The following is a 24949-nucleotide window of genomic DNA, read 5'->3' on the forward strand; positions in this document are numbered from 1 at the left end:
AATTATACATACTGCCGGCGACAAGATGGATACGTAATTAATAGCACATTAAATTGGGCCACAGCAATATTAATTGTCCTGATTGATTTATGCAGGTAATTATCGCTTTAAGCAACCGAGGGAAATAAATTTCGACTTCGCTCTGAGAGCTGAATGGGGAATTATGGCTTTTCTCCTCCACTCACATCTCTCGTTAAATCAGTCAAAATAAGTACAAAATTAGGCAGCATGAACACGAGCTAGACCCGGAAGCCAATCCTTAGGACCCAAGTCGCTGCAGGATCAGTTTAGGGAATGTTCTTTAGACTTTTAACCAACAGTCGATCCCATTGCTCCCGTCCCACCCAATCCCTCAGATATAAAAGCCACCTTGGGTCCCGAGCTGCTGACTGGCGTTTCTGCAACGATCGAGATGGACCTGCCCGAGGGAATCCTAATGGGCTTCGGCAATCCCCTTTTGGACATCACCTGCATCATCGAGGACAACACGATGCTTGAGAAATTCGGCCTGAGCCCCAACGCCGCCATCATCGCCGAGGAAAAGCACGACGCGCTCTTCGACGAGCTAATGAACATGGAGAATGTCATTTACTCGGCGGGTGGAGCATGCCAGAACACGATGCGGATCTTCCAGTGGATCGTGCAGACTCCCCGACGAGGAATCTTCACTGGAGCAGTGGGTAACGATAAGCTAGGCGACCGCATCGGCAAGAGGGCGAAGGCCGATGGCCTGTTGACTCTATACCAGGTGAAGGAAGAGTTGCCAACTGGTATGACCTCAACACCACTACTACATCGACTTTTTTGACTGAACAGCGCCTTCTTCCTCTGATTAGGTTCTTGCGCCGTGATTATCAACGGCTTGAACCGCTCAATGGTGGCCAACCTCGGTGCCGCCTCTCTATTTACCGATGAGTGGATGGATGACGAGGAGAACCTTTGCTATTTGGAGCGCTCACAGTTCTTCTACTTCACCGGCTTCTTCATGGCCGTTTGCCCGTCTGTCGTTGAGCGCGTTTCCAAAATGTGCGCCGAGTCCCACCGACTGATGATCCTCAATTTTAGCGCCGTTTTCGTGCTGCAGATGCAGCGCGCCGCTCTCATTCAGGTCATGCAGAACGTGGACGTCATTATCTGCAATAAGGAGGAGGCTATCGCCTTTGGCGATGCCAGCGGCTGGAAGACAAAGAACATCTTCGAGGTCGGCCACAAGCTGCAGTCAATGCCCAAGGCCAACATCCGTCCGCGCCTGGTGTTAATCTTGGACGCCACTTGTCCTGTGCTGTGCTTCCAGGAAAACGAGCGCATCCTGGAGTACCCCGTGCCAAAGGTAGACAAGAGCAAGATCATTGACACCAACGGCAGCAACGACGCATTTGTCGGTGGGTTCCTGGCCATGTTTGTCCAAAAATTGCCACTGGACTACTGCATCCGCACCGGCATATTCGCTTCCCATCAGACACAAAACGTGATAGGCGTTCAGATCGAAAAGCTGCCGAAATTTAATGAGATATGCATGTAAAATTTAATCAGGGATTTTGTTTAATTTCTGAAAGCTTAATCAAAATTTTATTACAACGTAAATCAATTTCAGTTGAATTATCTTGGGCGTATTGAAAGTTGATATTTAGGATAAGGTTTAAGTTCTCTAAAGTGGTAAATCCTCTTAATTAGTTTTATCACCCCTAGACACCAAACACTACGGTGCTAAGGCGAATAAATTCCTTACTTGATTATCAGCTTAACGAGCTCGCTCCATGGGCGATCAATATAATAATTAAAGCACCGGGGGCAGACACACCATCGAAGAGCCTGCCTCTGTCCGCCGGCAACATCCTTTGGCCCGCACCTTGACTGGCATATTCATGCCGGCAAGAGTCCTGTGGCTCTTGGCGCTGCCTTTGGCTCCGACAAAAATAAATACATTTAAATGTATAAAACGCCCTTTTCCCGGCTGACTGCTCCCCGCCGCCGAGCTGTGGCTCTGCGAGAAAGGCAAACAGAAGTGATGTAAAAATATGCGTTGCATACTTTGCAGCGCCAATGTAAATTTCCACCCCACACCGACGAGTCGGGTGGGTCCTTGTCTTTAGGGTCCTGGCGTCTCCTGCCGGCTGCCTGCTGCCTGCCGGCTGTTGACTTTGGTCTGACAAAATATTGCTACCATTTCGGAGCCGAAGACGGAGGAGAAGCGAAGCCGAGGCAGCTGGACATGAGCACGTGCCAGCGGACAGTGGTTTCGGACAGATATTTTACATTTTATAATAATTAAAGTTTTTAATTCTCTACCCATGGCAAGAGATTTTTCCTCAATTTCTTCCTGGACTTTTTATTTTATGGCAAATATGATGATAAGAAAAGGCTTTCTCAATCTTCAACTTCGTTTTCGATTTTCCTGTTTTACCTATATATCATGTGAAGAACATTTCACGAAATGTTTATTTTACAAGCTGTTGCATTTTTATACAAATGCGATTTCGCACACTGTAGCTGAGATGGAGCTAAGGGGGCGACAAAGGCGTGGCAGCACAGTGACTGTCTTCCACTGATTAAAACGATGCGTCCTCGTGACAGCGATTTTTTCTCGTTAAATCCTTAAATGTCGCTTCGTTTATCGTGAGCTTTGTTTTTTAACTTTCACAGCGACCTCCTTTCCTTCCAGAAGGAATCGGCTTCTGGCCGCTGGTCGCTGGCAGAGCTCAAGCGATAATTTATGCATATATCCATGGTGATTTATGACATTATCCCTCCGGCTCCCGCTTCCAGGAACCATCCTGCTCAGCGACGCTGTGTGTGCCCAGTGGCTCAGCGCTTCTCATTCACTTCTCCGTTCTGGGACACCGCGCAATTAGCTGTGGGAAAAATGAGCAGCAAACAGCAACTCAAAAGATTTCCTTTGTCCAAAGTCAAACAACTTAAAGCTGAAAAACTCTGTTCAAGGCTCCTACTCCCATTACTTTGCATTCCGCATCCACAAACTTGGCGTCTGGCGAGCGGGAAACTGTAACATAACTAACTAAACCGAAGCACACGACTCGAAACGAGAAGGGAATCTCGGCTAGAAAGTTTTCAGATTTGTCATATGCGCATCTCGGAGCTAATGTTCTGACACATGGCTCCCCGACCCAGGGGCCACATGAGTTATGAGTTATGACTTGAGAGGTGAGATCTCCTCAAATGGAATGCGGGCTGACAGCTTAATTACGGCAGCCGGGACTCGGATTCGGCTGCACTCGGCCCCGGGCGGGATTTTAATTAACTGGGCCAGAATTTTATTAAAACTGCTGCGAGATCTAATTTATTGGACGAGTCAAGGGGCCCGAAGTTTGATTTCAGGTTGACTGAACAAAGAGAGCTCGAATTTCGAGCCGAGCTAATTCTGGGTAAATCACAACTCAGATGAACATGTTTGGCTCCAAGATATGAAGCGATGGTGTATATGTCCAGTTAAAAGTTTTCGTTTCTTTTCATTTCTTTTTTCAGGAAGAAACAACTCCTGTTACAGACTGAGGCCTAATTTATGCAATTAAGTGATTTAATTTGATTAGCTTCCACCCAGAGGCAAGCATAATCAGAAGCCAAATCAGAAACTCCTCTAAGGTGGAGCCATCGGCAGATTGCACTTGTCATGTTCGAATAATTGCGTATGTCCTTGGGCCCAAAGAAGAACACTAGACGGGTGTGGGAATGGGATGACGGGGGAATAGCTGCGAGCAGACAACAAACAAACACGCATGACGTGGAGAGCAGCTCATAAAAATCACTCATACGCAATGGGCGACAGCAGCAATGGGCAGGACGCACAGGACTTGCAGGACAAGTTTCAAATGCTACTTGTAACTTTGTTACAACAGCCACCGCCAAGCAGTAAATGTTGAAAGTTGCTCGCATCGTGTTTGTGCTGGGAATGGCAAAAGTTTCTTTTTCAGAGCTCTACACTTTGTAGCGAGCCAACTGCCGGCCAATGCCAATGTCTCGTCAGGAACCCTTTTTCAAGTCCCGCATCTAGTTTCCCACTCATTTGCTCAGTGAGTCAGTGAGTCATTGTTTTGCAACCGCAATCTCGCAGACGTCCGATGAGCTCCTCCTGCACGGCGAGAAAATATTGCTCAAGTTGAGCCGCAACAATTAAAGTTCAAGTGATATTTTGTAAAGTTGTACTCTCAAAGTTAAACTAGTATTAGCGTAATAATATTTAATAAATAATATTTATGAAGGGAAAAGCCATAACACCACTTGAAAAATATTTCACTTTTTCTGGTTTATCTTGAAATATCATAAACAGAATATATTTCTTTTATAAAATAAGAAATATTTCTCCCCTTGTATCCAGTTTCTAGTCCTGATTGCCATTTCCGTTGTGCGTATTGTTCTGGCTGTGGCTTTGGCAGTTGCAAGTTTACACTGTGTGCTCTTGTGGATTATGTGAAATTATCGAGGATTTCCGGGATAATGGCGAATCGTGTCTCCTGCTAATGCATGGCATCGATTCGGCTTAGAACAATAATTTTGCTGACCCGAATCTATTGAATTAAGCTGAAAGCATTTTCATTACATGTCACTGCCACATGGCCAAAATGAATTGGTGAGTTTAGGAGCCGGGCTGGTTTGTTCTACTGAATTTTGTTAAATTTGCTCATATTTTAAACAGCTTTAAGCTCCCTTTCTGGTCTTGCATTGCCATTCCCCCGAGCAGCATCAATTGCAAAATGTCTGAGCCATTTGCATAGAGTTTTTCCCGGGCTTGCGGAGCGGCGAGGCGAGCGCTGTGGGGCCGGCGGTGGTAAAAGTTTTATGTTAGCAACGAAGAACGATAATTTGCAGCAGTTACAATATTTCATGGAATATCTCTTGGCTTCTTCCACGCCGCAAAACTTCAATAGAGCAGCAGCAATAAAAGACGAACAAGATTTTTCCTTTGCTTTATGGCGGGTTCAATATTTTGACAACCGCAAAGTAACACAAATAATAGACAAATTTTCATTCTCCCTCTGTGGCCATATTTTTCTCTGCCAAGTGTCGCAGACTGGAAATTTGTCAATTGAATAAATTGTGCTAAATATACATTTGTAATACATTCGAATATACATAAATAAATATGCAATGCGTCTTGCCATTGTTTGATTCCGTTCTGAAGTTTGTTCGAATTTTTCCTGTCCTCGTGACTGCTGCTTTTGTGGCCACTCAGCGCTAATGGACTTTAAAGTGTGTTCTCAAGCGTTCATTGCCAGATTCCGCCTCAGAGACAGTCGCTGGATATCTGAAAAGTTTCCTCCAAGCTGCTTCGCTTGCATTGTTGTCGCACATATCACGCATACGCCCCGTTTCAGTGCTGCTGGCCGGACCAAAAACGAACGGATCGCCTTGGAACACATCCAAGAGCAGCTCCAATTCCAGGAGCAGCTGGCAAAATAATAAACTGCCAGCCAACACCAACCCAATCACAATTACATTTACACTCTCCGACCGACGACCGACCGACCGACCACCCGGGCACAAGAAGTCTTCGGTGGCCCGTTGCCTTTGTTTTTCCAATTTCGCAAATGGCTTTCATGCATGTGCGAATGGCTGTGGGTTAATTAGCAATATCAGGGCACTTAAATTCGGTACAGATTATAACACCAAAAGTTTCTCCTTCCCAGCCGGGCAGCCGTGCTGTGTGCGCCTTTGTCCTGCCATCAGTTCAATTCTCCAGTTGCTCATTTCTCGGGAGTGAAGCTGATTGTGTTTGCGGCCGAGTTGGCTATTCGATTGCCAAGTTTTTGGCCTTTTTGCAGCATCTGGAAATAGTTGGCTTTGGGATAAAGACTTGAACCCTGGCACTTCGGTTGGAAAGCATTGGAAGAGAGCATTTGAATAATTCCGAACCTCATTTAAAGTGCATCAGGATGCCCGAGAAATGCCTGAATACAACGATCAAAAATGCATTACCGCACTTGCAGGCAAACAAAAAGAGGCGAGCTGGGCAAAGCAACACTAAATGCACATTTAAAAATAAATGAGCAACGGTTTTTGGAAATTAACTTTCAACAACATGTGTTGAAATGCATTTATCTTCCGCACCCCCGCGGCGGGCCCTGCAGACTCAGTTTTTCTACAGGATACAAAGGAAGAAATGGATAAAATAGAGGTGGAAATTAATTTGAGCGAAAGAAAAAGAAGTGGAAATTATGAGTGGCTGCCAAATTGGGCTAAATGAGCCCAGGCAAGTGGAAATTAAATGGGAAACCTACACTCGTACAGAAACAGTCTTGCTGCACAGGCTCCTTTCCTCCCCATCCCCATCGTCATCGCCATCGCCTCCTATTCCCATGACCACTCAAGCCTTCTGGTCTGGGCCCGGAGCCACTTGCATTATGATTGCATCATTTGGGGCTAATTTGCATTTAAATACTTGGCTGTGTTATTGTTCGAGTGCAGCAGGAAAACTTTTCATACAGGAGCTGGAGGCGAAGCAGGAGCAGGAGCCAGAGCCGGAGCAGGCAGGAGCAGGCCCTGGGCCACTTTGGACAAAGTTATGCCAAGTCAAGGATATCACGAAAATTGTCCTGCTACAGCCGGAGTCGAGCCGGACAACTTCTGTTAATGCGTTTGAATAATGAATGGGTGCGGGGAGCAGGGCAAGGATAGTGTATGCCTCGGAGCTGGGTTTCGGGCCACATCCTTGCACCTTGGAATCGCCGAATAATCCCGCAGTCCTTAGCAGATAACAATGTACAAACTGGCGCCGTCGGCATCCAGCCGTTGATGGTCATTACTTAAAGCGTCCGTCCGATGCAGAAACGCGATAGCTGGGAGCCGGGAATAAACTCTGAGAAAATTAGGAAACTGCTTCAATATTTAATTCAATAATTAATATTTATGTACTTTGAGAGAGTTAGAAGACCGCCTAGCCAAATGTGAATATAAACATTTACTGTTTATTCGAACCATTTCGGTTTTATTGGTTTTGTATTTCTAGAGGAATGCTTTTGATTGCAATATTCGTTATAATGGCTAGACTTTTTATTATATTTCTGAATCACGAATTTTATCCGAGTGTGGGGAAGTGAGAACTGCCGGGCATCTGCCTGGTGTAGTCAAGTAGAGCGAAGATTTATTGAATGGCAAATGAATCATTTCTCTCAACTCTTTGGCGCTGAGACCAGCTACCAGATCTTGCTCTCACTCACTGTCTCTTTCGCTCAGTATGCCCCTCTCCCTCACTCTCATTTCGTCGCACTTTTAATAACTTCTATAAAAGTTTTATGTCTCTCGGTGGCAGCAAACTTGCATGCTGCTGCAACGGAGCAAAAAGTTTGCGTGTGTTTGGCACTTGAAACTTTACTTTCGCGAGATCAAAAAAGTGCAGGCTGCATGGAAAGGCGGGACTATATATACTATAAATGTATGTATATATATATCGAAAGAGGTGTGTGTGTGTACGCAAAGCAAAATCGGTGGAAAATAATCGCGTCAAGTATTTAAAGTGGCATTAAAAATATTGAAAAACTCGATAAATACTTGTTAAGTATGCTGCTGTTGCTGCCAGATAATCTGCCCAGGGGGGCGCCGTTGGGGAGAGTAGTTATGCCGGAGCAACGGTGCGTATACGTGTTCCTGCACTTTATAAGCGGCTTCAGCTGGCTTCCACTTGCTCTTGCTCTTGGAATTGTTTGCCTACGCTCTTAATGCGATGAAACTTGCCTGAATTTGGGAAAAGCCTAAGCGAGTGCTTTAAGAAATAATGTTGAGAGAGCAGTCTTTAAATATTTAAATTGGAAATGGCTTAGCAAGGTATTAAATTTTATATAAAAATGCTGGAAAAAGTCATTTTTACCAGATCGAAGTTTGTAAATGGGATCAACTTCCGAAATTGAAAATGATTTTTAATAAATCTGACTTTTTTAAATTTTTAAAACAAGTTTCCAACTGCATAACTTATAAAATGCCAAATTGTCAGCTCTGTTCTATGCCCATCTGTATTTGCATCCCCGGCTGTCACCGCAAATGTGTTTGCCAAAGATCACACAAGATTGCGATGCGTTTCATTAATTTCATTCATTGCGCCAATTACTTTTGCGGTTCCAATAGAAATCGTAGGGGAACGCCACAGATGCAGATACAGATACATCTTAGCCTGCGTTGCCGATGATGTGTGGCAGCTTATTCAGTTCAGGCAATTGATTTGCCAATTTTCCAAATAAACAAGCGGGAGAGTTGCACACGAATTCGGGTATTTGCCTCAGTGCGCCGGTCTATCAATTACCGGGCCAACGAGACACGAGACGGACAGGTGGGAAAATGGGAAAATGTATCTCTAGGGTAGCTGCTAATTGGGCTCCATCTCCACAGTTTTAATTAGCCAACGCAATTGAGTGATTGCCCAAATGAATGGGTACTTGCCGCCGCATGTTGTCCGGGACTCGAGTAGTTATCAGTTGACAACTGTTCAAACACCTGTTTATTGTTTGCACCTGCGAGATACCTTTAGAAATAGAAGTACTATAATTTCTAAGAGCAATCAGAAATGTGGCTTGAGCTGGGTTTTAGAACTCCATCAAAATGTGAGCCTCTTTAGCTCAGTGGCAGAGCACTGGTCTTGTAAACCAGGGGCCGTGAGTTCAATTCTCACAAGAGGCAAAGGTCAATGTGACTTTTTTCTATAATTTTTTTTATATTTTTTTGTAGTGCCGCCAAACTGTGCATATTTCAAGCCTGATTGAGCTGCAGCGTCGCTTTTGGGGGGTCTTCAATCAGGAGTTGACATTTTCGTTATTTGACTTATGTAGGCGCGGGGATCATTTGCCGCTGACTTCTACCCGAATTCCCATTTCCCCGCCTAGACAAGTCAATTGACTGACGGCAGAACACGTTCCCCTCCCGCTGCCATCAGAGACTTGGTGAATATTTACTGTGGGCAAAACAGGCTTCTTTAGAGGTAATAAAACCTATTGAACCTAACAATAGAACAGTCCCGGAAAAATTACAATAAAGGAAGTCAGTTCGTAAGACGTAAGTTGTAGTTAATAAGATTAAGCTCTCAAACTTTTTAGAAGCCCAATCGATCCTTTTATCCACTGTCCGCACACTGAGATGCAATAATTTGTGATGCCATTGACGTTTACCACCTCCTCCAAACTGCACACTCCATCCTCGATCCTAGCCCCCTTTCCTGACAGACACCACCCGCAAACACACACGCACAGCGAGGGAACCGCAAGCCGAACGATTCACTTCCGCCGAGATCCTTTGGCAACTTCATCATGCGCATATTCACAGTTCATAAAACCGACTGGGGAGCAGGGGGGGACTGACTCGGCAGGAGGACTCGGGCTGGGGACAGGACAGGACTGACAGCGGCTCAGTAAATCGAAATAAAAATTTATGTGCACATGTTTGAATTTATTGCCCGTCTTTGGGTGCCAGCCATCCCCCGACGGATCCCACGGACGTGGATGCGAACGTGGATGTGGATCCGGGCGCAGATTGCGAATCCTTGGCGGCGCTCGCTTGCGTGTGTAAATGTTATTCAATCGAATGTGAAATCATATGAGCGAGCGCTTGCTCTCCACTCATAAACATTTTATTTACCTTTAATTTCGTGAAAAGCTTCTTTTTGTGCGGCCCCCGTGATTTGCCGGCGCGGATTCGACGCTCCCCTGGCCAATTCTATGCGTGCGATTTTTATGACTAAATAAAATGATTTTTTATGCCGTGGCAGGAGGAGTCGCGGCCCCTGACGCAAAATGGCAATTCTTTGTTTACCCCATGAAAGTGTTTAGCCATAAACACACAGCGACACGGTTCCACTTGAGTTATGGCCGAAATTCCCGCCCAAACTGGCGCAATATTTTTATAACCGAATTGATGGGATGGCACCGTTAATCAAATGTTCTCGGCAATTGTATTTTGACTGCGACTTCAGCTGTAAATACTTCAATAAATACTTTGATACAAGCCCTTGACCCCATGAAAAGAGTCCTCAACGATGTTAGAGGTATACTACGAAAAAAACGCATAAGTTAACCCGGAAATATTTTACAAAAATATACATTCCATTCATCAGAAATTTATTTATTGGAGCACCGAAAGTTGCGAGTGACTTTTAGCAAGCGTTTAAAAAAGCGATTCAATTTCAAAAGGATCAGCCAGTATCCCTAACCTAAAGAACTTATAATTAAACTTGGACTTGGACTTCATTAAGCATGGTTGCGCTTTCAGTTCTTCTTGGACAGGGCGACGAACAGGTCACGGGCATAGCGTCGCACGGCCTTGCCGTTGTGGTTCTGCGGGATCTCATCCGCGAACTGGACGCCAGCGCGCAACTGCTTCTGGATGTCGGGAAGTCGCTTGGCCACGTGGTCTATTACCTGCTGGGCGGTGAGGGTTACGTTATCCTCGCGGACAATCAGGGCTCCGGGGACGTCGCCCTGTGTCTCATCGTAGATGCCGATGACGCAGACGCGCTTCACCTCTGGCATCTCGTCGATGACCGCCTCCACCTCGGCAGGCCACATCTGCAGGCCCTTCCACTTGAGCACCTCCTTCTTGCGGTCGGTCATGTACAGGTAGTCGTCCTCGTCGAAATAACCCATGTCGCCGGTGTGAAACCAGCCCTCCTCGTCCTGCATCTCCTTGGTGGCCACGGGGTCCGCGAAGTACCCGTTCCAGTTGAAGCCGTTGTGCACGACGATCTCGCCAGTCTGGTTCGGGCCCAAGCTGTTGCCGTCGTCGTCCACGATCTTCACCTGGATGCCCGGCAGTGGGTTGCCAGCCGCAGTCAGCTTCAAGTGTCCATGATTAAACACAATGAAGCCCACTTCAGTCATGCCGTACGAGGAGTTTAGCACTCCGTTGGGCGCCAGCTTCTTGATCCTCTCCACGGTGGCCTGCGTCATCCGGCCGCCGCCAAAGTTCAGCTTGGTGAGACTGCCCAGAGCCTCCGGCGTGGCCGTGGGGCAGTCCAACAGGGCGCAGCAGTGCTCCGGCGGGATCAGGGCGTACGTGATGCGGTACTTGCTCACCAGGTAAACAAAGTAGTCTGCGGTGAAGGGCTTGCTGCTGATGATGCGTGTGCACCCGTTAACGGTGCTGAAGATGGTGGCCCACAGACCCGTGATCCAGTCCAGGCTGGCCGAGATGAAGATGGTGTCGCTGGAGTTGACGAAGCTGCAGAAAAAGAGATATAGGAGAAGGTACTTTTATTTTGATTTATTATTACTATTATGGACGTGGAAAAACCAACTTACACAGTCTCCTGAATCAGGATATCGTTGGAGATGCACACAGCCTTGGGCATTCCAGTGGTGCCGGAGGAAGTAAGGATGGCCACCGTCTGCTTGGGTCCTTCCTTCAAGGGAGTTGGCCTAATATGGACGAAATAATTGTTATATAGCCCGAATCGGAAGATTCCTAATGCCCCACTCACTGGTAGTAGAACTCCGTCTTCGTTGGATGCAGCAGATCCTGTATGCTGAGGACGCCCTCTTTAGTGCCGGTGGTAAGGATAATCTCTGGCTTGAAGTCGCTAGTGGCCGAGTACAATTTCTCATAGTGCACGGCATCAGTGAAGATTACCTTTGGCTTGGAGATGGTGTACAAGTGCTTGAGTGTGGCTGCAAGATACATATTATAGAAAATTTAAATAATAATGTAAATGTAATACTAATACTTACATTCTTCCAGAATGGGGTTCGCCGACTGGAAGGGTGTTCCATGGAAGAAACAGGCCACTGCGATGGGCATCACATAGGTAGTGTTCTTGGCGGAGATGCCAATGATATCCTTGTGGTCCAGGCCACGGCTCTTCAGGTGCTGTGCGATGCGAACAGCCCAGCTGAGAGCCTGACCGAATGTGACCTCCACGCCCTCGGTGTCTGAAATCTGGCAAGACCCAAGACAGGTAAAACATGTCCTGGTAACAGGAGCAGCAACGGCAAACCGGACTCAACTCACCTGGCAGACATTCTGGGGCCAGTTCCTCATGTTCCTGAAGATGACACGACCGAGGGAGGTGTCCGGCTTGAAGGGGCTGTACTGGGGCATGCCCTTCCAGATCCGCTTCTCCGCGTCGTAGCTGCAGGGTAACTTGGACATGTTTGCTGCGAGTTGAGAGTTTCAGTGCACACCCGAAAGATCGTCCGGTATCTGTGGGCTGTCCAGGCGACGGGCCTACTTATAAAGACGCGGATCCCACGGGGCTTATCGCCGGCGATAAGCATGGCCTAGGTTAAGTGCAAGGTATCAATGAAAGATAAACACTAGTGACCAAAGTTGGCCCGTGTATGCATATATTATTCAAAGTTAATCGGATTGCTTGTGCGGGCTTCATTAATTGAAGGGTGTCCTTAGTCACGATAAGCGTTATTAAATTTTGGCCATTGACCAGTCAATGGCAACGACCATCCATCCCTAATTTCCTCACAGTTTATCTGCGTTCCGGGTCTCGGATTTCCCTCTATCAGGGCTTTATGTAATCTTGACTGGGACTGTTGCCGCTTTGGGTCACAATTACAGGAAGGAAATAGCTGCGACTATTTTATTTATAAACACAAGCCGTTGCCTTGGGGCTTTCCGAACATTCAAGCAGATTGTCAAACCCCATGATAAAGATAAATATCATAAGCATTTTCTTTTGCCTGAGTTTATTTTGATAAAGGGCAGACCCTGTGGGGTCTGCCGGCATATCAAATAGATTAAACAAGCTCTTCGACTTCCTAAGGGGCGTTTGGTAAATACAATTTGGACTTTGTACCAGGGATACCTCAAGACGTCCGACATCGTGATATCAGAAATGGAATGGAAAGTTTGAGCATTTTTTACCCAACATTTTAATTAGTCACCAGTGGGGATTATCGGCATTGACACGCGCTCTTAAGGTGCTCAGTTGGGTTTATTTAAAAGTATATGTAGGCGGCGCTTCGATATGAATGCAGCATGATATCCCATTGAGCGTACCCAAGATAATTCGGGAAATTCCCTTCAAACGAAATCTGCCCAATTCAGCGAAATTGAATGGGTTTCCTTTCGGCCAGCCCTCTATGCTCAATTCTCTGCGCTTTTCAGGTTTTATTTCCCTTTTTCTGCGCTGCGGCTGACAAAAAGTTGGTGCAGCGAGAACGTTATTTAAATACCTTGGCGAAAAAGTTCTCTCGCAAGATATTTGCAAACATCTGTTTCCTGATTTTCCAGCTACGGCAGTCGACATTCGGCAGCAGGCAGCAGGCAGCCGGCAGGGAAAATCAACTTTCCGTTCCCGGTGGCACGTGAACTAAAACCAAATTCTGTGGCAGGGCTGCTGATGATGAAGTTCGGCTACGGATGAAGCTTCATACTTGAACAGACGACTAGTTGCTCTGTATCAAGACCTGGAATCTAGTTGTAATATTAAATATTAACACATAAACCTTAATGTAAACCGGAATGTACTTTAAGCCTTAACGAATGAATTGTCTAAAATTCGAGGACTGTTGCACCCAATTCAAGACTTACAGACTCTGTACTTTGATTTAATTGTAGCCACCATCGTGCTATCTTATCTGTTACCTGGATAAATATTATTTCGCAGCCGAAACTAACGTAAGCAGACGTCACCAGTGCCTGGGATTTACACAGATCAGAGGAAATGGAAGTTGATAATCGCGATACCCAAGGGTATTCCGTAGTTTGGGTCTTGGCGCATAATTTTCTTGGCTCGGCATGAATGAAACTATTTTTGTCGCTGCGGCTCTTGTTCGATTCTCAAGATACCCGGACTTTAAGGAACCGGCGCGCCGGTTGGTGGAAACTCGCGGTCCCATTTAGTTGGGTATTCTTATGGCGGCTAACTAGCCAGCTGGCCAAATGGCTAACTGAGTAAATGGCTAAGGTAGTTGTTTGGGTTTCCCGCCCAGTGACTCGGGGCTGTCCATCCGTGGGGGCTGCGCTCTATTTTCCTTCGCTGAATTGCTGGCTGTGCAACTTATTCGCATTCTGTTGCAGAAGCTGCCTTTTTGCTGCAGCTCCACCTCTTGCAGTTCAGTGTGTTATTATGCACTGCTTTTTTCCTAGTCCTGCCTTTTTATTCGTCCTTTTTCCGTGTCGCTTCTTTGGCCCGTTTCCTTTGCTGCTTTCCTTCTGCTGCTGCACACAAGTTTTTCATTTGTAATTCAAGATGTCAGTCAGCTGGGAGAACCAAAACTTAATTAAAGTTCCGCACTTTTACAGAGGCAGCTCCCAGCTCCTGGCTTCTAGCCCCTGCGTCTCATCCCCGTAGATCCGTCCCGACCTTATGTATGTATTTAGACAGTCCCGGAAAGTCCGCCCATTTCGTTTAAATTCAAAGTGTCTGTCCGACTCCGACTCGGAGTCCTTCAGCTGCAACTCTCGGCCGGAGCACCTGCAGCAAATGTCCGGAGCGGCAGGACTTTGTTGCCCTCGCCTCCGGCAACGGGTCACCTGTCCCCGTTCCTTTCGTTCCAAAGCATGTGAGAGCGTAATTTTATGAGCTTATTTCATACTTTTCAGTTCTAATTTGTTTTCATGCTCGTTGCCATGTGCAGATTGCGACTTGTTGAGTCCCCCTGGCAGAGCTGGGGCTTTCCTTTTCATTTCGGTTGCCGGCTGCTGATATCGGTTTCACTTACGGCTCACCATAATATAAAACATCTAATTTAATTAGGTGCCACCGACCGGTGTACTTTCCCATCTCTTTTTGCTTCCTGGCTGGTATCTGGAATCTGAGGCAGCAGCAGGAAAAGTAGGAGGACTCATTATGTATGCATTGAGTTTCCAGTGTCCAGTGTCGTGTCCAATGCCAGCGCCAGAGAAACTTTTTGATAACTGTAATTAGCATATGAAGAAATCAGACTCGGACATTTTTCTTTTTCTTTGGAGCGCAGACAGGCGGAAGGCCGTTAAATGTATTCCATTCCGATTAGACCTGCTGAGCTGTGGCAGTAATTAAAGATGGAAGTTAAGGTGGCGTGGGCGGAGGGAACAGCCATGCTGGTTAAATATGCATGGAGCTAGGTAGTTATATTAAAGATGTTTAGTTCCTGGTTGAGTTTCCAAAAAAAAAGTACTAACATGGAGAAAGTAAATATTTCAACATAAAGGATGTTTAGCTAGGTTTATTTATTGGCCAACTATGTACATCGAAATTGTAACAGAATCAATTTAATCAAGGCTCACTAGTTGTTTAACAAATAAAATCCTGTGCAAATCAATAGCCTGTTTAATTTTGATATTGAGAATGGCAATTTCCCAATCGCAAATAAATTAGTTCCATCTATCTATAGTTCCTGTAAATATTAGACAGCCAAAATAATTTATTTAAATAATTTTAAAAAGCCTGATTTAGTCAGATTTTGCATTGGGTTTATTAGTAAAATCATCCTACGGCAACATGGCGTATACTCAATAAATGCATTTGCGGAAATAAGGGTTTAAATGCATTATGGTAAGCTATGTAGATAGGGTTAACACAACAATCTTTAGCTTCAGTTTATGTTCGTAACCTATGTTTTCCATTTACCTCGATTTAGCCCATTGGACGACTTACTCGTTATCCAAGAGAATTATTAACCACTTATTCCTGATTCAATTGTGTGCTCGCCATATTCTCCCTCATATATCTACGAATTCAATCGCCGTTCTTACCATATCTTGGCCATTTAAATCCGAAAATCTCTCTCTTAGCCCCAGAGAGCTCCCTCGGTTCTCGTTGCATCTATAAATACCGTCTTGCTGCACTGCCCGTATCCGTGGGCTACGTCACTGAGCCGTGGGATTATCAGCGTATTGCCTTCCATTGGCCATTGGCAGACCAAACCAGAAGCGCGAAAGGTGGCCAATGTCAATGCCGTGGCCTTGGGGAACAGGTGGCGGCGGGGTGCGGACATGGCCAAATGCAAATACAGACCCCGAAAACAAAATCGGAATGAAAGTGCCAAACAGTGGCGGCAAAGGCACTACAAAATAATCCAACAGTCGCCGCCAGAGAGTCACTTGCCATGGCTTCCGGCCCAAGGGGGAAGGGGAAGTGATGCCAGGGCGATGATTAAATCAGTTAAGAGCCATTGGCCATTGCAGCCGCAGTCCGTTCTCCTAACCACTCTCACCTTCACACCCAGAAAATCGAAACAAAAAGACAGCAAAGGCTCTCTCGGGCTTCCGCTTTTCGCCGTCGGGTGTTGTTGCGCATTCTGTGTTTTGCTCTCAACGTTTATTTTGGCCTTCTTTTTCTGGCCAAATGATTTAATTTCATGCATTTCGCTTTGCGGCTCTGGCGATGCTTATTAGTTGCAATTTGCCAGCTGCGGCCAGAGTTAGTTCGTGCCGAAAGCCCACAACGAGCCCCACACCAAAGCAAATAAATTAAATAATCGGAATAATTGCTATCCCAAGAAGTTGATAGTCGCAGGATGGGTAAAAATAAGGGTGGCGGTGGCGGCGGAGGAGGAGGAGGAGGCGGCGGCGGAGGGGGTGGCGGCAATGTAAGCAATATTTGTGTTATGCAACTAGCGTACTAACTGTGAGTCAAACTACTGATAATTCTCGTCTAAATGCTTAATTCAGTTTGCTTTTAGCCCTAAATAGAAGAGTTAATATTGCAAAACTTCCTTGGATTTCAAATAGTTTCCACAAAATAACTAATTAAAAATGCCTCGAGGTATTTTTTTAACGAATTTAATAAGCAAACATAAACCTAATTTGGTTTGAATAATATAGTTAAATGTTCATGTGATATTTTTGTTTGCCCAAATTAATTAAAATATACCCTAAAGGCAGATTGATTTATTATTTAATACATAAAAATTCAAGTTCTAAATAGGTTTTAATAACTTATTACATTATTATTGTACGGGCTTAAATAAAGGTTCCTTTTTAAAGCCTCCTCTTTGGTATGAGGGGCTCAACTCCCACTGCAATCCCACGACACTACTAACCTTTTCTCATTAACTGACTTTGCTAGCAACTTTAAACAACCGTGGCTCATTATTTGCCGAGTCACAGCTCAAAGAGAAATCTTTCCGTGTTTCTTCTTTGCCCACAGAAAAAAGGAGGTGGCGGCGCAGGAGCTGCTGCTGGAGCCGGGGCGGGAAATAAAAACAAAGGAGGCGGTGGTGGTGACAAAGGTGGAGCCAAGAAAGGACCAGAGCCAAAGGCAGCCGCAGGCGGTGGCAAGAAAGGAGGCAAGAAATAGCAACGGTGGCAAACATCAAAGCGCATTAAAAATTACAAATTTAGAATTAAGCTGAAATTAAACGTGGTATCGGGGAATATGTATCTGTAATATATATATATGTGACTCAACAAACGTGTTTGCTACAGGTTGGTTACAGGTTAAACATTTCGAATGCTTAGCTTAACAATGGAACGGTTGCGCGAGGCCCCTCCGAATTCCACTCGGATGCACTTCACAGGCCACTTGAGTTGACTTTTCTAGCGAAACCACTCCTGAGACATCCCGAAGAAGGAGGCTGCGCTTGACTTGGATTTTCCGCTGTCTGCCTTGCGGGCTCCACTGCCCCCGGACTTCCGCGTCGGTGTCGTGGTCGTTGGCACCGCCTGGGGGTGAGAGCGAAGAGATAGAGGGGAAAAGCGAAATGTTTTTAATTAATTAGTACTATTAATTGGTAGTTTGTCTGATTAATCTGTTAATTTGCGGTTGAACTCTCAGATTTATGGCGAACAACAAGCAAAGGGCAAACAGAAGGCAGACATAATTAGAGAGCGATTTATACCGGCGGAGATCGCAGCTAATTACAAAACATGCGAGAAACGACCAAGGAGCCGAGGCCATAAATTAGCGTTTGCCCAGCGATTTGATTTCAATAATTGCAGCGATTCATTAATTAGCATCTGAGGCACTCAGCTACACACATACCACCACACACGCGCACACACAATGTACACACAATCATCCTGCCGATGTCCTGGCCATCCACTTGGAAATTTTGGTTTCGGCTTCGAGCCTCGAAACTTTTGCCAAGCACTTGCGGGCGAAGTGAAGAGAGCCGGGGAGCGGCGGCAAGTTGCACCTAATTAAAATTTGTCTTGCGGCATTCTGGTTATTTATTGCTGGCCAAACCAAATTAGTTTAATTAAACTGCGGCTTCAGTTTGAAGAGCCTCTCAATTCGGAAATGAAGCGTCTAGTAAGAGCACAGGAGGGAGGAACTGCCACTCGCTCAAAATGTTTGTTAGGTAAAGCTAACCATGCAGCATGCAAACTAGTAACGAAATATCAACAATCAAGTACACTTCCTACCCAACCAGAGCAAACGATGGAACTACGTAGTGACTTAGGATTGCAAGAGAACGAAATCCTAGGAGAGAAACGTTGGAACAGATAATTACAGCTCGATAAAGATTGCAAAAAGAACCGATATATACATTCCGAGCGATTGACTTACTTTCTCCGCCGGCTCAGGGGCCAAGATCTTCCGCTCGCTGGCACTCCCTCCTCCTCCGGCCGCTTGGGACATCACAATTGGCAGCAGGGGGAACCACAGCGACGTGGACCCCGATGAGCTAAGACACAGCACATTGGGATCGGCTTCGTGGGCCAAGGCACTGCTCAGGCTTGGAGCAGCTGCCAATGGCGTCAGTACTCCCAGTTCGCCCTGCAGGCGACCAGAGGCTCTGGCCACATGCGAGGTAATGTGTTCGGCAAACAGCTCGAAGTCAAAGGGATCGATGCAGTCGCGCAGCTGATTCTGCTGGGCATGGATCTGGTCGTAAAGAAGCCTCTCCTCACGGCTGATGGCGAACACGCGCTCCAGGAACTTCAGATCGAAGTACAGCTGTAGGGCAATGTTCTGGCTGGACTTGGTGCCCTCCGCTGAGGTGAGTCCCTTGTAGTGGGCGAGTAATTTCCCCAAGAGACGCTGGTTAAAGGCCTGCAACACTTTGGGGGGCAATGTCTGGGGTACGGCCATATTCAGTGCCTGGATCAACTGATGGAGATACGTTTGAAGGGAGAGCCGCGGCTGGCTGGGAATGCGAATGGTGGATTGAACGCTTTTGTCTTGCTCCTCGTCACGCTGTTCCAGCGTTAAGGTCTGCCAGAGCTGAAACACAATTCAAGAAAAGCTATTGAAAAAATGTAAACTATAGAAAACAAAAATATAGTTACCGCAAAATCCCTCAAGACCACTTCGTGGTTGATGACCTTCGGCAGCCTGTCCTCGCAACTGTGACCCGCCAGCACATCGTCCACGATGAGCAGCCAGAAGCTGAGCATTTCCTCCTCGATTAGTCCGCAAATGCGCTGCCAGTGTTCAATACCAACGCCAGCCGAATTCGCAGTCCACTGTCGCCAGCTGGAGGACTGGCAGAAGCACAACTTCAGGTTGGGACACAGCTCCACCAGGGCCAGACTGTTGCGCAGAGCCAGGAGCAGAGCGGGACGCTCCCTCAACTGCAGCCCCTTCAGGTTGCTCAGATACTCGGTGAGCTGCTCCTGAGCTGTCTCGCGGAGGAACGTGATTAGCGAGAGTTTGTCCTCCGACCGCGTTGTCTGCTCCTGGAGCATCACATTCAGCTCCTGGACAATGTCTGCCAGTTGTGAGTCAAACTGCTTGCACAGCTCCACGGTGGCCCCATCGTACCCCTTCGTCCGGTTTGCTAGTCTCTTTGGCTGATCGCTGAGGGCCGCCGCCAAGCTCAGGGGCAGATCGTCGCTCTGCTCCCGCCATATCTCATGCGGACCCTGGACCTGGCCGGATTCGATGAGCACCAGAACCCGCTCGTAGGTCTGCTTCATGGCCGCCGCCCAGCTGCTGCGGATAATTTCCCTCACTCGGGCGTTGATCAGCGGCACATACTTGCGGGCGTAGAAGTCAAGCTGGCTGTGCTCCAAGTGCAGCTTTTCCTCAAGGCGCACGAAGTCTGGCCTTCCATTTGACCTGGCTGCCGACTTGATGTCCTGGATGGTCTGCATGTTGCTGACCAAAGCGAAGACCTGCTGCAGGTGAGCCGCTGCCAGGGCATTCATCTTGTCCAGCCACTGCTTGAGGGCACCACCCAGCTGCTCAGGAGTCAGCTGGGAAACCTTGAACTGCGGCCGGAAGCCAGCGATGATGTCTGGCAGCAGGTGTGCCAGCTGCCTCTCGCCACTTTCCATTCGGTTGATGCTGGGTGGGCACGTGGAGGAGGCGCAGTCCGCCAGCCGGGTGAACAGAAGGCCATCATCTGTTGAAAATTATATATGTAGAAACGAAGAGACCTCTGCGATTTATAATAATATAACCACTCACCTAGCAGGCACTTGTCCAGCAGTTCCACAGTGTCATTCAGCACGCCCAAGCTGGCTAGAATACGCTCCTTGACGCGCCGCGACTCCGAGGGCCTGCTCTGAAGGCAGCTTAGGAAGGCGGAGGAGCGCAAACCCAGAAAGGTTTGCAGTACGGCGCCCAGGTCGCTCTTGTCCAGCAACAGAAGACTCTGCAGGCAGTCCACGGCCATCTCGGGCAGCAGTTCCTCCCGTTCCAGGGCGGCCAATACCGCCTGCTTGATGGTCACGTGGAAGGGACGCAGGATCTCCCACTGTTTGCGGGCCACCGGCAGCTTCTGCATCAGTGCACTCTGTCCGTCCAGCTGCAAGCCGGTGCTGATGTGGCGGCTAAAGATAAACAGCTCGGCGGCGGCATAGAAGCGTTCGTTGTCCAAGTGAGTCCAAATCAGTTCTGGCAAGGCGGTGAGCAGCTTGATTTGCGCCATGGTGCCGTAGTACGTCTGCAGCTTCCGCCCTGCGCTCCGCTGATGCAGGGCCGCCTCCGGGCGACTGTCCACCGTGCTGGCACTGGCATTCGCCACCGACTGGAAGCCCAGGAGCTGCTGCTCGTTGAGGCTGCGACAGTTGGCCTGCACGTGACGCACCTGCTCGATGAGCGTGCCCGCCGACGTCTGCATCGCCGCAATGGTGTCCGCCGCCTGCAGCAAGTCCCGGTACCGCTCCCTGCAAGAATTAGAGTGCCATTTAGACAGTGGATTTCCCTTTCGCAGTGCCACATCACTCACCCGACATGGGTGCGCAGCTCCTCGCGCTTGTTCTCCACCAGAGTCTGGATCTTCTTGTGCACCGCGTCGATCTCGGACACGCCGTGCTGCTCGAACAGCGTGTCCACGTTCAGGTTCAACAGGTTGGCCGTCATTTAAATCGGGAAATAACGCCTTTAAAAACAAAAATAGGGACTTAACATCTGACGAACGGCGCTGCCAACTCTTCTTCAGGGAAGTGCTGCCAGACTTCTCGGCGGCGAGCCACTAGCGTTGCCGGACAGGGGATTAGTGTGCCCAGCTGCCTCAAATCAAATTAATCGAAATTCGATAAGACAAAACAAATGTCATCGGATTTCCGGATTTAATAAACAAATGGAAAATTCGCCGCGCATTGTTTATGTTTGCAGCCTGTGCCTGCGCCAATATGATCTCCAGGAGGACCTCCGCGGCCACATGGTGTACTTCCACGGCTGCCAGCCACTGGAATCAGTGCCCGGCAGAAAGGGCAAATCAGCAAAAATCAGGATTGCACAGGATAAACAAATCCCTGACCCGCACTTGGAGGACGTAGACCAAGCGCCCAGTGAGCTCCAGCCCATGCCCTTCAAGGACTTCCGGCTGGTCCTGCGGGCCCACATGCAAGTACCGTAGGTGGGATCTATGAATCCGTATAGGAAACTCTTCCAAATATCCAATTTTTACAGGTGCTCCTTCAGCAAAGACTGTCCCTTCAAGTTCAAGGACGCTGGGAAAATGGAAATGCACTCCATTTGCCACAAGGAGAACAGCTTCGCCTGCTGCGAATGCGGCTTGGAGCTGCCGCATTGGCGCCGTTGCTCCGCTCACCTGTGGAAGGCCCACCAGTTGGATGTGGACTTCCTGCAGTGCCCCGCTCTCGGCTGCAAATACAGATCTCCCGTATCCGCCCTGGTGTGGCGGCACATGCGGGTCCATAAGAAGTGGCGTCCCAGGGTGCTTCGCTCCCTGGCCGCAGTTCAGCGGATGAAGAAGCTCAAGGAACAGTCCGCCGAGTCCACTCAGCCGGCACAGCCGGTGCCTTTGGCGTCCAAGAAGAACAAATACTATGCGGAGAAGACCTGTGAGATTTGCAGCCGGAAATTTGTGAATGGAAAGACGCTCTCCAAGCATGTAAAGACGGTGCACAACAAGATCAAACCGTTTATTTGCAATGTGTGCGGCAAGAAGACTGCGCGCAAAGCGAGCCTAATAGTAAGGATGCAACCTAGTAGCTCTCTTTTACTGGCAAGCTCTCAATGTATTCTCTTATCTAATCCAGATTCACATGCGGCAGCACACCGGGGAAAAACCGCTGCAGTGCGGCGAGTGCAAGTTCTCCACCCGTGATCCCAGTGTCCTGCACAAGCATCGGCAACGGCACGGCAGCCAGGACAGCCAGAGCAGCGGCACCCTCAAGTGCAGTGAGTGCGACTACAACTGCATCCAGGCTAATGCCCTGAAGCGTCACATGCGGCTCAACCATGCTGAGGCCTACCGCGATCTGTGCTGCGACCTCTGCAGCTACACCTCCATCAATGCCGAGCGCTTGCTGGCTCACAAGCAGGATCATCGGCAGGGCCTGATCACGAACTGTGAGGATTCTATGGATGCCACGCGGGCTGCAGGCTTCAAGTATCCCCGCAAGTTGGCCGACAAAAATGGAGAGGTAAGGCCATCATCCTTTATGCTCAAAAATTATTGGGTTAATTGAAAATCCCTGCAGATATCCGCGGATTGCTTTATGCCGCTTGAGAGCGTTGACTCGCTGCCTCATGAGCCTGCCGTGGACACGGGTGGAGTGACCATTCCAGCTCCACCCTCTGAGGACACTCAGTTTCCAACTTATTTAAAAGATTAGTACTAATTATATTTTATTATTATAAATATGGGGGTTTTAACCATTAAAACAGGTCTATATTGGCAGCGATTTAATTTTGTTATATAAATATATTTCTATAAATGCACATTTCTGAATTGAAAATAGATTATTTAATCACAACTTAAACAGGTTTCCTCCTAAATGCACCAATTTTGAGTCCAGTCCCGGTCCAGTCACTCCCTGCCCAATTCCCGGAGCACTGCGTTGGCTATAACAATCCTTTGGATCTCCGAGGTGCCCTCGTAGATCTCTGTGACCCGGGCATTCCGGTAGTAGAGCTCGGCGGGAAGATCCGTGGTGTAGCCCATGCCGCCCAGCACCTGGATGCACTGATGGGCGCAGTAGGTGGCCGCCTCCGAGGCGTGCAGCTTGGCCATGGCCGCCTCCTTGGTGATGGGCATTCCGTTGTCCTTTAGCCAGGCGGCGCGCCAGGTGAGCAGCCGAGAGGTCTCCACCCGAGTGGCCATCTCCGCCAGCTTCTGCTGGATGAGTTGCATGCGCGACAGTTGCTTTCCGAAGGCGATCCTCTTTTGGGAGTAATCCACCGCCAATTCCAGGGCAGCCTGTGCGATTCCCGTTGCCTGGGCAGCAATGCCGATCCTGCCACAGTCCAGCGACTGCATGGCGATCTTGAAGCCATCGCCAGGGGCTCCAAGAACCCGGGATCGGGGCACCTGGACGTCCTCCAGCACCAGCTGGCAGGTGGAGCTGGCCCGCATGCCCATCTTGCTCTCCTTCTTGGCTATGGACAGCCCCTCGACATCCTTGGACGTGAGAAAGGCGGTGATTCCCTTGTGCTTCAGGGCCTTGTCCACGGTGGCGAAGACGAGTCCTCCGCTTGCCTCCTTCGAGTTGGATATCCAGGCCTTGGTTCCGTTGAGCAGGTAGCCGTCTCCCTCCCTCTTGGCCGTGGTGCTGGCGGCTCCAGCATCCGATCCGTTGCCCGGCTCCGACAGAGCGTAAAAGGCTATGTGGGCGCCCTGGGTGTAGGGCACCAGAAAGTCCTGTTTTTGCTCCTCAGTTCCGTGCTGCTGCACTGCGCCCAGAAATAAGTTGTTCACGCCCATCACAATGGACACGGCGGCGTCTCCCCTGGCCACCTCCTCCATGCCAATGGCGTAGGCCTGGTAGTCCAGTCCGGAACCACCTGCGATTAGAAGATAATCAAAATCTTAAAACTAGTATTTAATGTTTTTCTGGAAGAATTAATTACTTGCAGATGTACATATATCGTGTGCAGCAAAAAACTGAGGGCTTATGCAATTAGGCATTTACTATTCAAAGCAATCTTAATTTCCATAAACAATACCACTAGACAGCTAAAGAGCTTGTCCAATTACATCGCTTAATTCTACTTTATTTAGCAAATATTTGTGTTATTAATTACCATATTCCTCCTTTACCGCCACCGACAGGAGGCCGAGCTCCCCCAGTCGCCGGATCTGTTCCGCCGGATATAGCTCTTCGCGATCATGGTGGCGGGCCCGTGGCGCTAACTCTGCATTTGCGAAGTCTCGACAGGTCTTCTGCAGAATCTGGTGGGTTTCTGAGAGCGCGGACAGACAGGCGATACCCCTGTTACCACTAACTACTCCTCCTCTGGCCAAGCTCCATGCTCCGCCAGAGCGTTGACCTGCACATTGACATGGTAAGCGATATAATCAGCCGGGAGTGAGTCAAAACACCTATCTCCTCACCTAGCTTCCGCGCTACTCTGATCAGCTGCTGCATTCCTCAGCTCTCGCTCTCGTCCAACTGATCCCAGAGTCCGTGGTGACAGCTGCGGTTGACGCTGTTGGAGCTTTCGTGGGGTAACGAGTGGATCTAAATGGATCCGATCAGCTTTTATAGGCAGCTTTTCAGCTGTGCCAGCGATAACAGGGGCGTTTATTTGGGGGATTTATGAGGTTTCCTTAATATTTATGTAATTTTTATTCAAGCTTAAATAATTTTAAAATAAATGTAAAATTGTAATATCAATTTAATACAGAATATTTTTCTTAATAAACTTATAATTAAAATCTAGCTATTTTATTTACAATTTGTAACTGGGTTTTAAATGTACAGAAAACCTTTTCATAAG

At 47.9% G+C, this 24949-nt stretch overlaps 6 protein-coding genes and 1 non-coding gene across 10 annotated transcripts; 4 read left to right on the forward strand and 3 right to left on the reverse strand.

Moving 5' to 3' along the window:
* Positions 1–164: 164 nt before the first annotated feature.
* Adk1 (Adenosine kinase 1) lies at positions 165–1599 on the forward strand. The gene is made up of 2 exons (XM_017175186.3): positions 165–770; positions 837–1599. Exons 1-2 carry the CDS (start codon positions 413–415, stop codon positions 1520–1522), a joined length of 1044 nt encoding a protein of 347 aa, XP_017030675.1. The 5' UTR covers positions 165–412; the 3' UTR covers positions 1523–1599.
* Positions 1600–8550: 6951 nt separating this feature from the next.
* On the forward strand, positions 8551–8622 carry TRNAT-UGU (transfer RNA threonine (anticodon UGU)). Its single transcript has one exon. It is a non-coding gene; the product is annotated as a tRNA-Thr (tRNA).
* A 1434-nt stretch (positions 8623–10056) lies between these two features.
* LOC108080446 (uncharacterized) lies at positions 10057–15062 on the reverse strand. Its single transcript, XM_017175182.3, has 5 exons — positions 11938–15062; positions 11658–11865; positions 11411–11597; positions 11232–11348; positions 10057–11151 (listed from the first exon to the last, which is right to left on the reverse strand). Exons 1-5 carry the CDS (start codon positions 12076–12078, stop codon positions 10200–10202), a joined length of 1605 nt encoding a protein of 534 aa, XP_017030671.1. The 5' UTR covers positions 12079–15062; the 3' UTR covers positions 10057–10199.
* An 897-nt stretch (positions 15063–15959) lies between these two features.
* On the forward strand, positions 15960–17281 carry LOC108080477 (uncharacterized). 2 transcript variants are annotated; one of them, XR_001770911.3, is made up of 2 exons: positions 15960–16495; positions 17018–17281. XR_001770911.3 is itself a non-coding variant. In XM_017175221.3 (2 exons), the coding sequence occupies exons 1-2, from the start codon at positions 16386–16388 to the stop codon at positions 17165–17167; spliced, it is 222 nt and encodes a 73-aa protein (XP_017030710.1). In that variant the 5' UTR covers positions 16230–16385; the 3' UTR covers positions 17168–17281. The 2 variants fall into 2 exon arrangements, 1 of the variants encoding a protein (XP_017030710.1); XM_017175221.3 differs by having other exon boundaries at positions 16230–16457.
* On the reverse strand, positions 17225–21128 carry Cog1 (conserved oligomeric Golgi complex subunit 1). The gene is made up of 5 exons (XM_017175218.3): positions 20988–21128; positions 20225–20925; positions 19102–20159; positions 18380–19036; positions 17225–17532 (listed from the first exon to the last, which is right to left on the reverse strand). The coding sequence occupies exons 1-5, from the start codon at positions 21119–21121 to the stop codon at positions 17407–17409; spliced, it is 2676 nt and encodes an 891-aa protein (XP_017030707.1). The 5' UTR covers positions 21122–21128; the 3' UTR covers positions 17225–17406.
* A 72-nt stretch (positions 21129–21200) lies between these two features.
* Positions 21201–22954, forward strand: LOC108080474 (PR domain zinc finger protein 5-like). Of its 3 annotated transcripts, none has more exons than XM_017175219.3 (4): positions 21201–21616; positions 21674–22199; positions 22267–22653; positions 22711–22954. In XM_017175219.3, the coding sequence occupies exons 1-4, from the start codon at positions 21342–21344 to the stop codon at positions 22843–22845; spliced, it is 1323 nt and encodes a 440-aa protein (XP_017030708.1). In that variant the 5' UTR covers positions 21201–21341; the 3' UTR covers positions 22846–22954. The 3 variants fall into 3 exon arrangements, with proteins under 3 accessions (XP_017030708.1, XP_070142429.1, XP_070142430.1); XM_070286328.1 differs by having other exon boundaries at positions 21201–21607; XM_070286329.1 differs by having other exon boundaries at positions 21488–21620.
* Positions 22899–24765, reverse strand: LOC108080476 (short-chain specific acyl-CoA dehydrogenase, mitochondrial). The gene is made up of 3 exons (XM_017175220.3): positions 24564–24765; positions 24254–24499; positions 22899–24013 (listed from the first exon to the last, which is right to left on the reverse strand). Exons 1-3 carry the CDS (start codon positions 24595–24597, stop codon positions 23040–23042), a joined length of 1254 nt encoding a protein of 417 aa, XP_017030709.1. The 5' UTR covers positions 24598–24765; the 3' UTR covers positions 22899–23039.
* Between the last annotated feature and the right edge of the window lie 184 nt (positions 24766–24949).

The sequence above is a fragment of the Drosophila kikkawai genome, chromosome 3R (assembly GCF_030179895.1).
Source record: "Drosophila kikkawai strain 14028-0561.14 chromosome 3R, DkikHiC1v2, whole genome shotgun sequence".
NCBI lineage: Eukaryota > Metazoa > Arthropoda > Insecta > Diptera > Drosophilidae > Drosophila > Drosophila kikkawai.

Coding starts and splice junctions, on each gene's coding strand:
- LOC108080474 (XM_017175219.3), top strand. CDS start 21,342: ATGGAAAATTCGCCGCGCATTGTTTATGTTTGCAGCCTGTGCCTGCGC. Junction 22,200..22,266: donor CGCGCAAAGCGAGCCTAATA/GTAAGGATGCAA, acceptor TATCTAATCCAG/ATTCACATGCGGCAGCACAC. Junction 22,654..22,710: donor TGGCCGACAAAAATGGAGAG/GTAAGGCCATCA, acceptor AAATCCCTGCAG/ATATCCGCGGATTGCTTTAT.
- LOC108080476 (XM_017175220.3), bottom strand. CDS start 24,597: ATGCAGCAGCTGATCAGAGTAGCGCGGAAGCTAG. Junction 24,500..24,563: donor CAGAGTAGCGCGGAAGCTAG/GTGAGGAGATAG, acceptor GTCAATGTGCAG/GTCAACGCTCTGGCGGAGCA. Junction 24,014..24,253: donor GGCGGTAAAGGAGGAATATG/GTAATTAATAAC, acceptor TTCTAATCGCAG/GTGGTTCCGGACTGGACTAC.
- Cog1 (XM_017175218.3), bottom strand. CDS start 21,121: ATGACGGCCAACCTGTTGAACCTGAACGTGGACACGCTGTTCGAGCAG. Junction 20,926..20,987: donor GAGCTGCGCACCCATGTCGG/GTGAGTGATGTG, acceptor TAATTCTTGCAG/GGAGCGGTACCGGGACTTGC. Junction 20,160..20,224: donor GCTGGACAAGTGCCTGCTAG/GTGAGTGGTTAT, acceptor AATTTTCAACAG/ATGATGGCCTTCTGTTCACC.
- LOC108080446 (XM_017175182.3), bottom strand. CDS start 12,078: ATGTCCAAGTTACCCTGCAGCTACGACGCGGAGAAGCGGATCTGGAAG. Junction 11,349..11,410: donor AAGACGGAGTTCTACTACCA/GTGAGTGGGGCA, acceptor CGTCCATATTAG/GCCAACTCCCTTGAAGGAAG. Junction 11,152..11,231: donor ATCCTGATTCAGGAGACTGT/GTAAGTTGGTTT, acceptor CTTTTTCTGCAG/CTTCGTCAACTCCAGCGACA.
- Adk1 (XM_017175186.3), top strand. CDS start 413: ATGGACCTGCCCGAGGGAATCCTAATGGGCTTCGGCAATCCCCTTTTG. Junction 771..836: donor GAAGGAAGAGTTGCCAACTG/GTATGACCTCAA, acceptor TCCTCTGATTAG/GTTCTTGCGCCGTGATTATC.
- LOC108080477 (XM_017175221.3), top strand. CDS start 16,386: ATGGGTAAAAATAAGGGTGGCGGTGGCGGCGGAGGAGGAGGAGGAGGC. Junction 16,458..17,017: donor GCGGAGGGGGTGGCGGCAAT/GTAAGCAATATT, acceptor CTTTGCCCACAG/AAAAAAGGAGGTGGCGGCGC.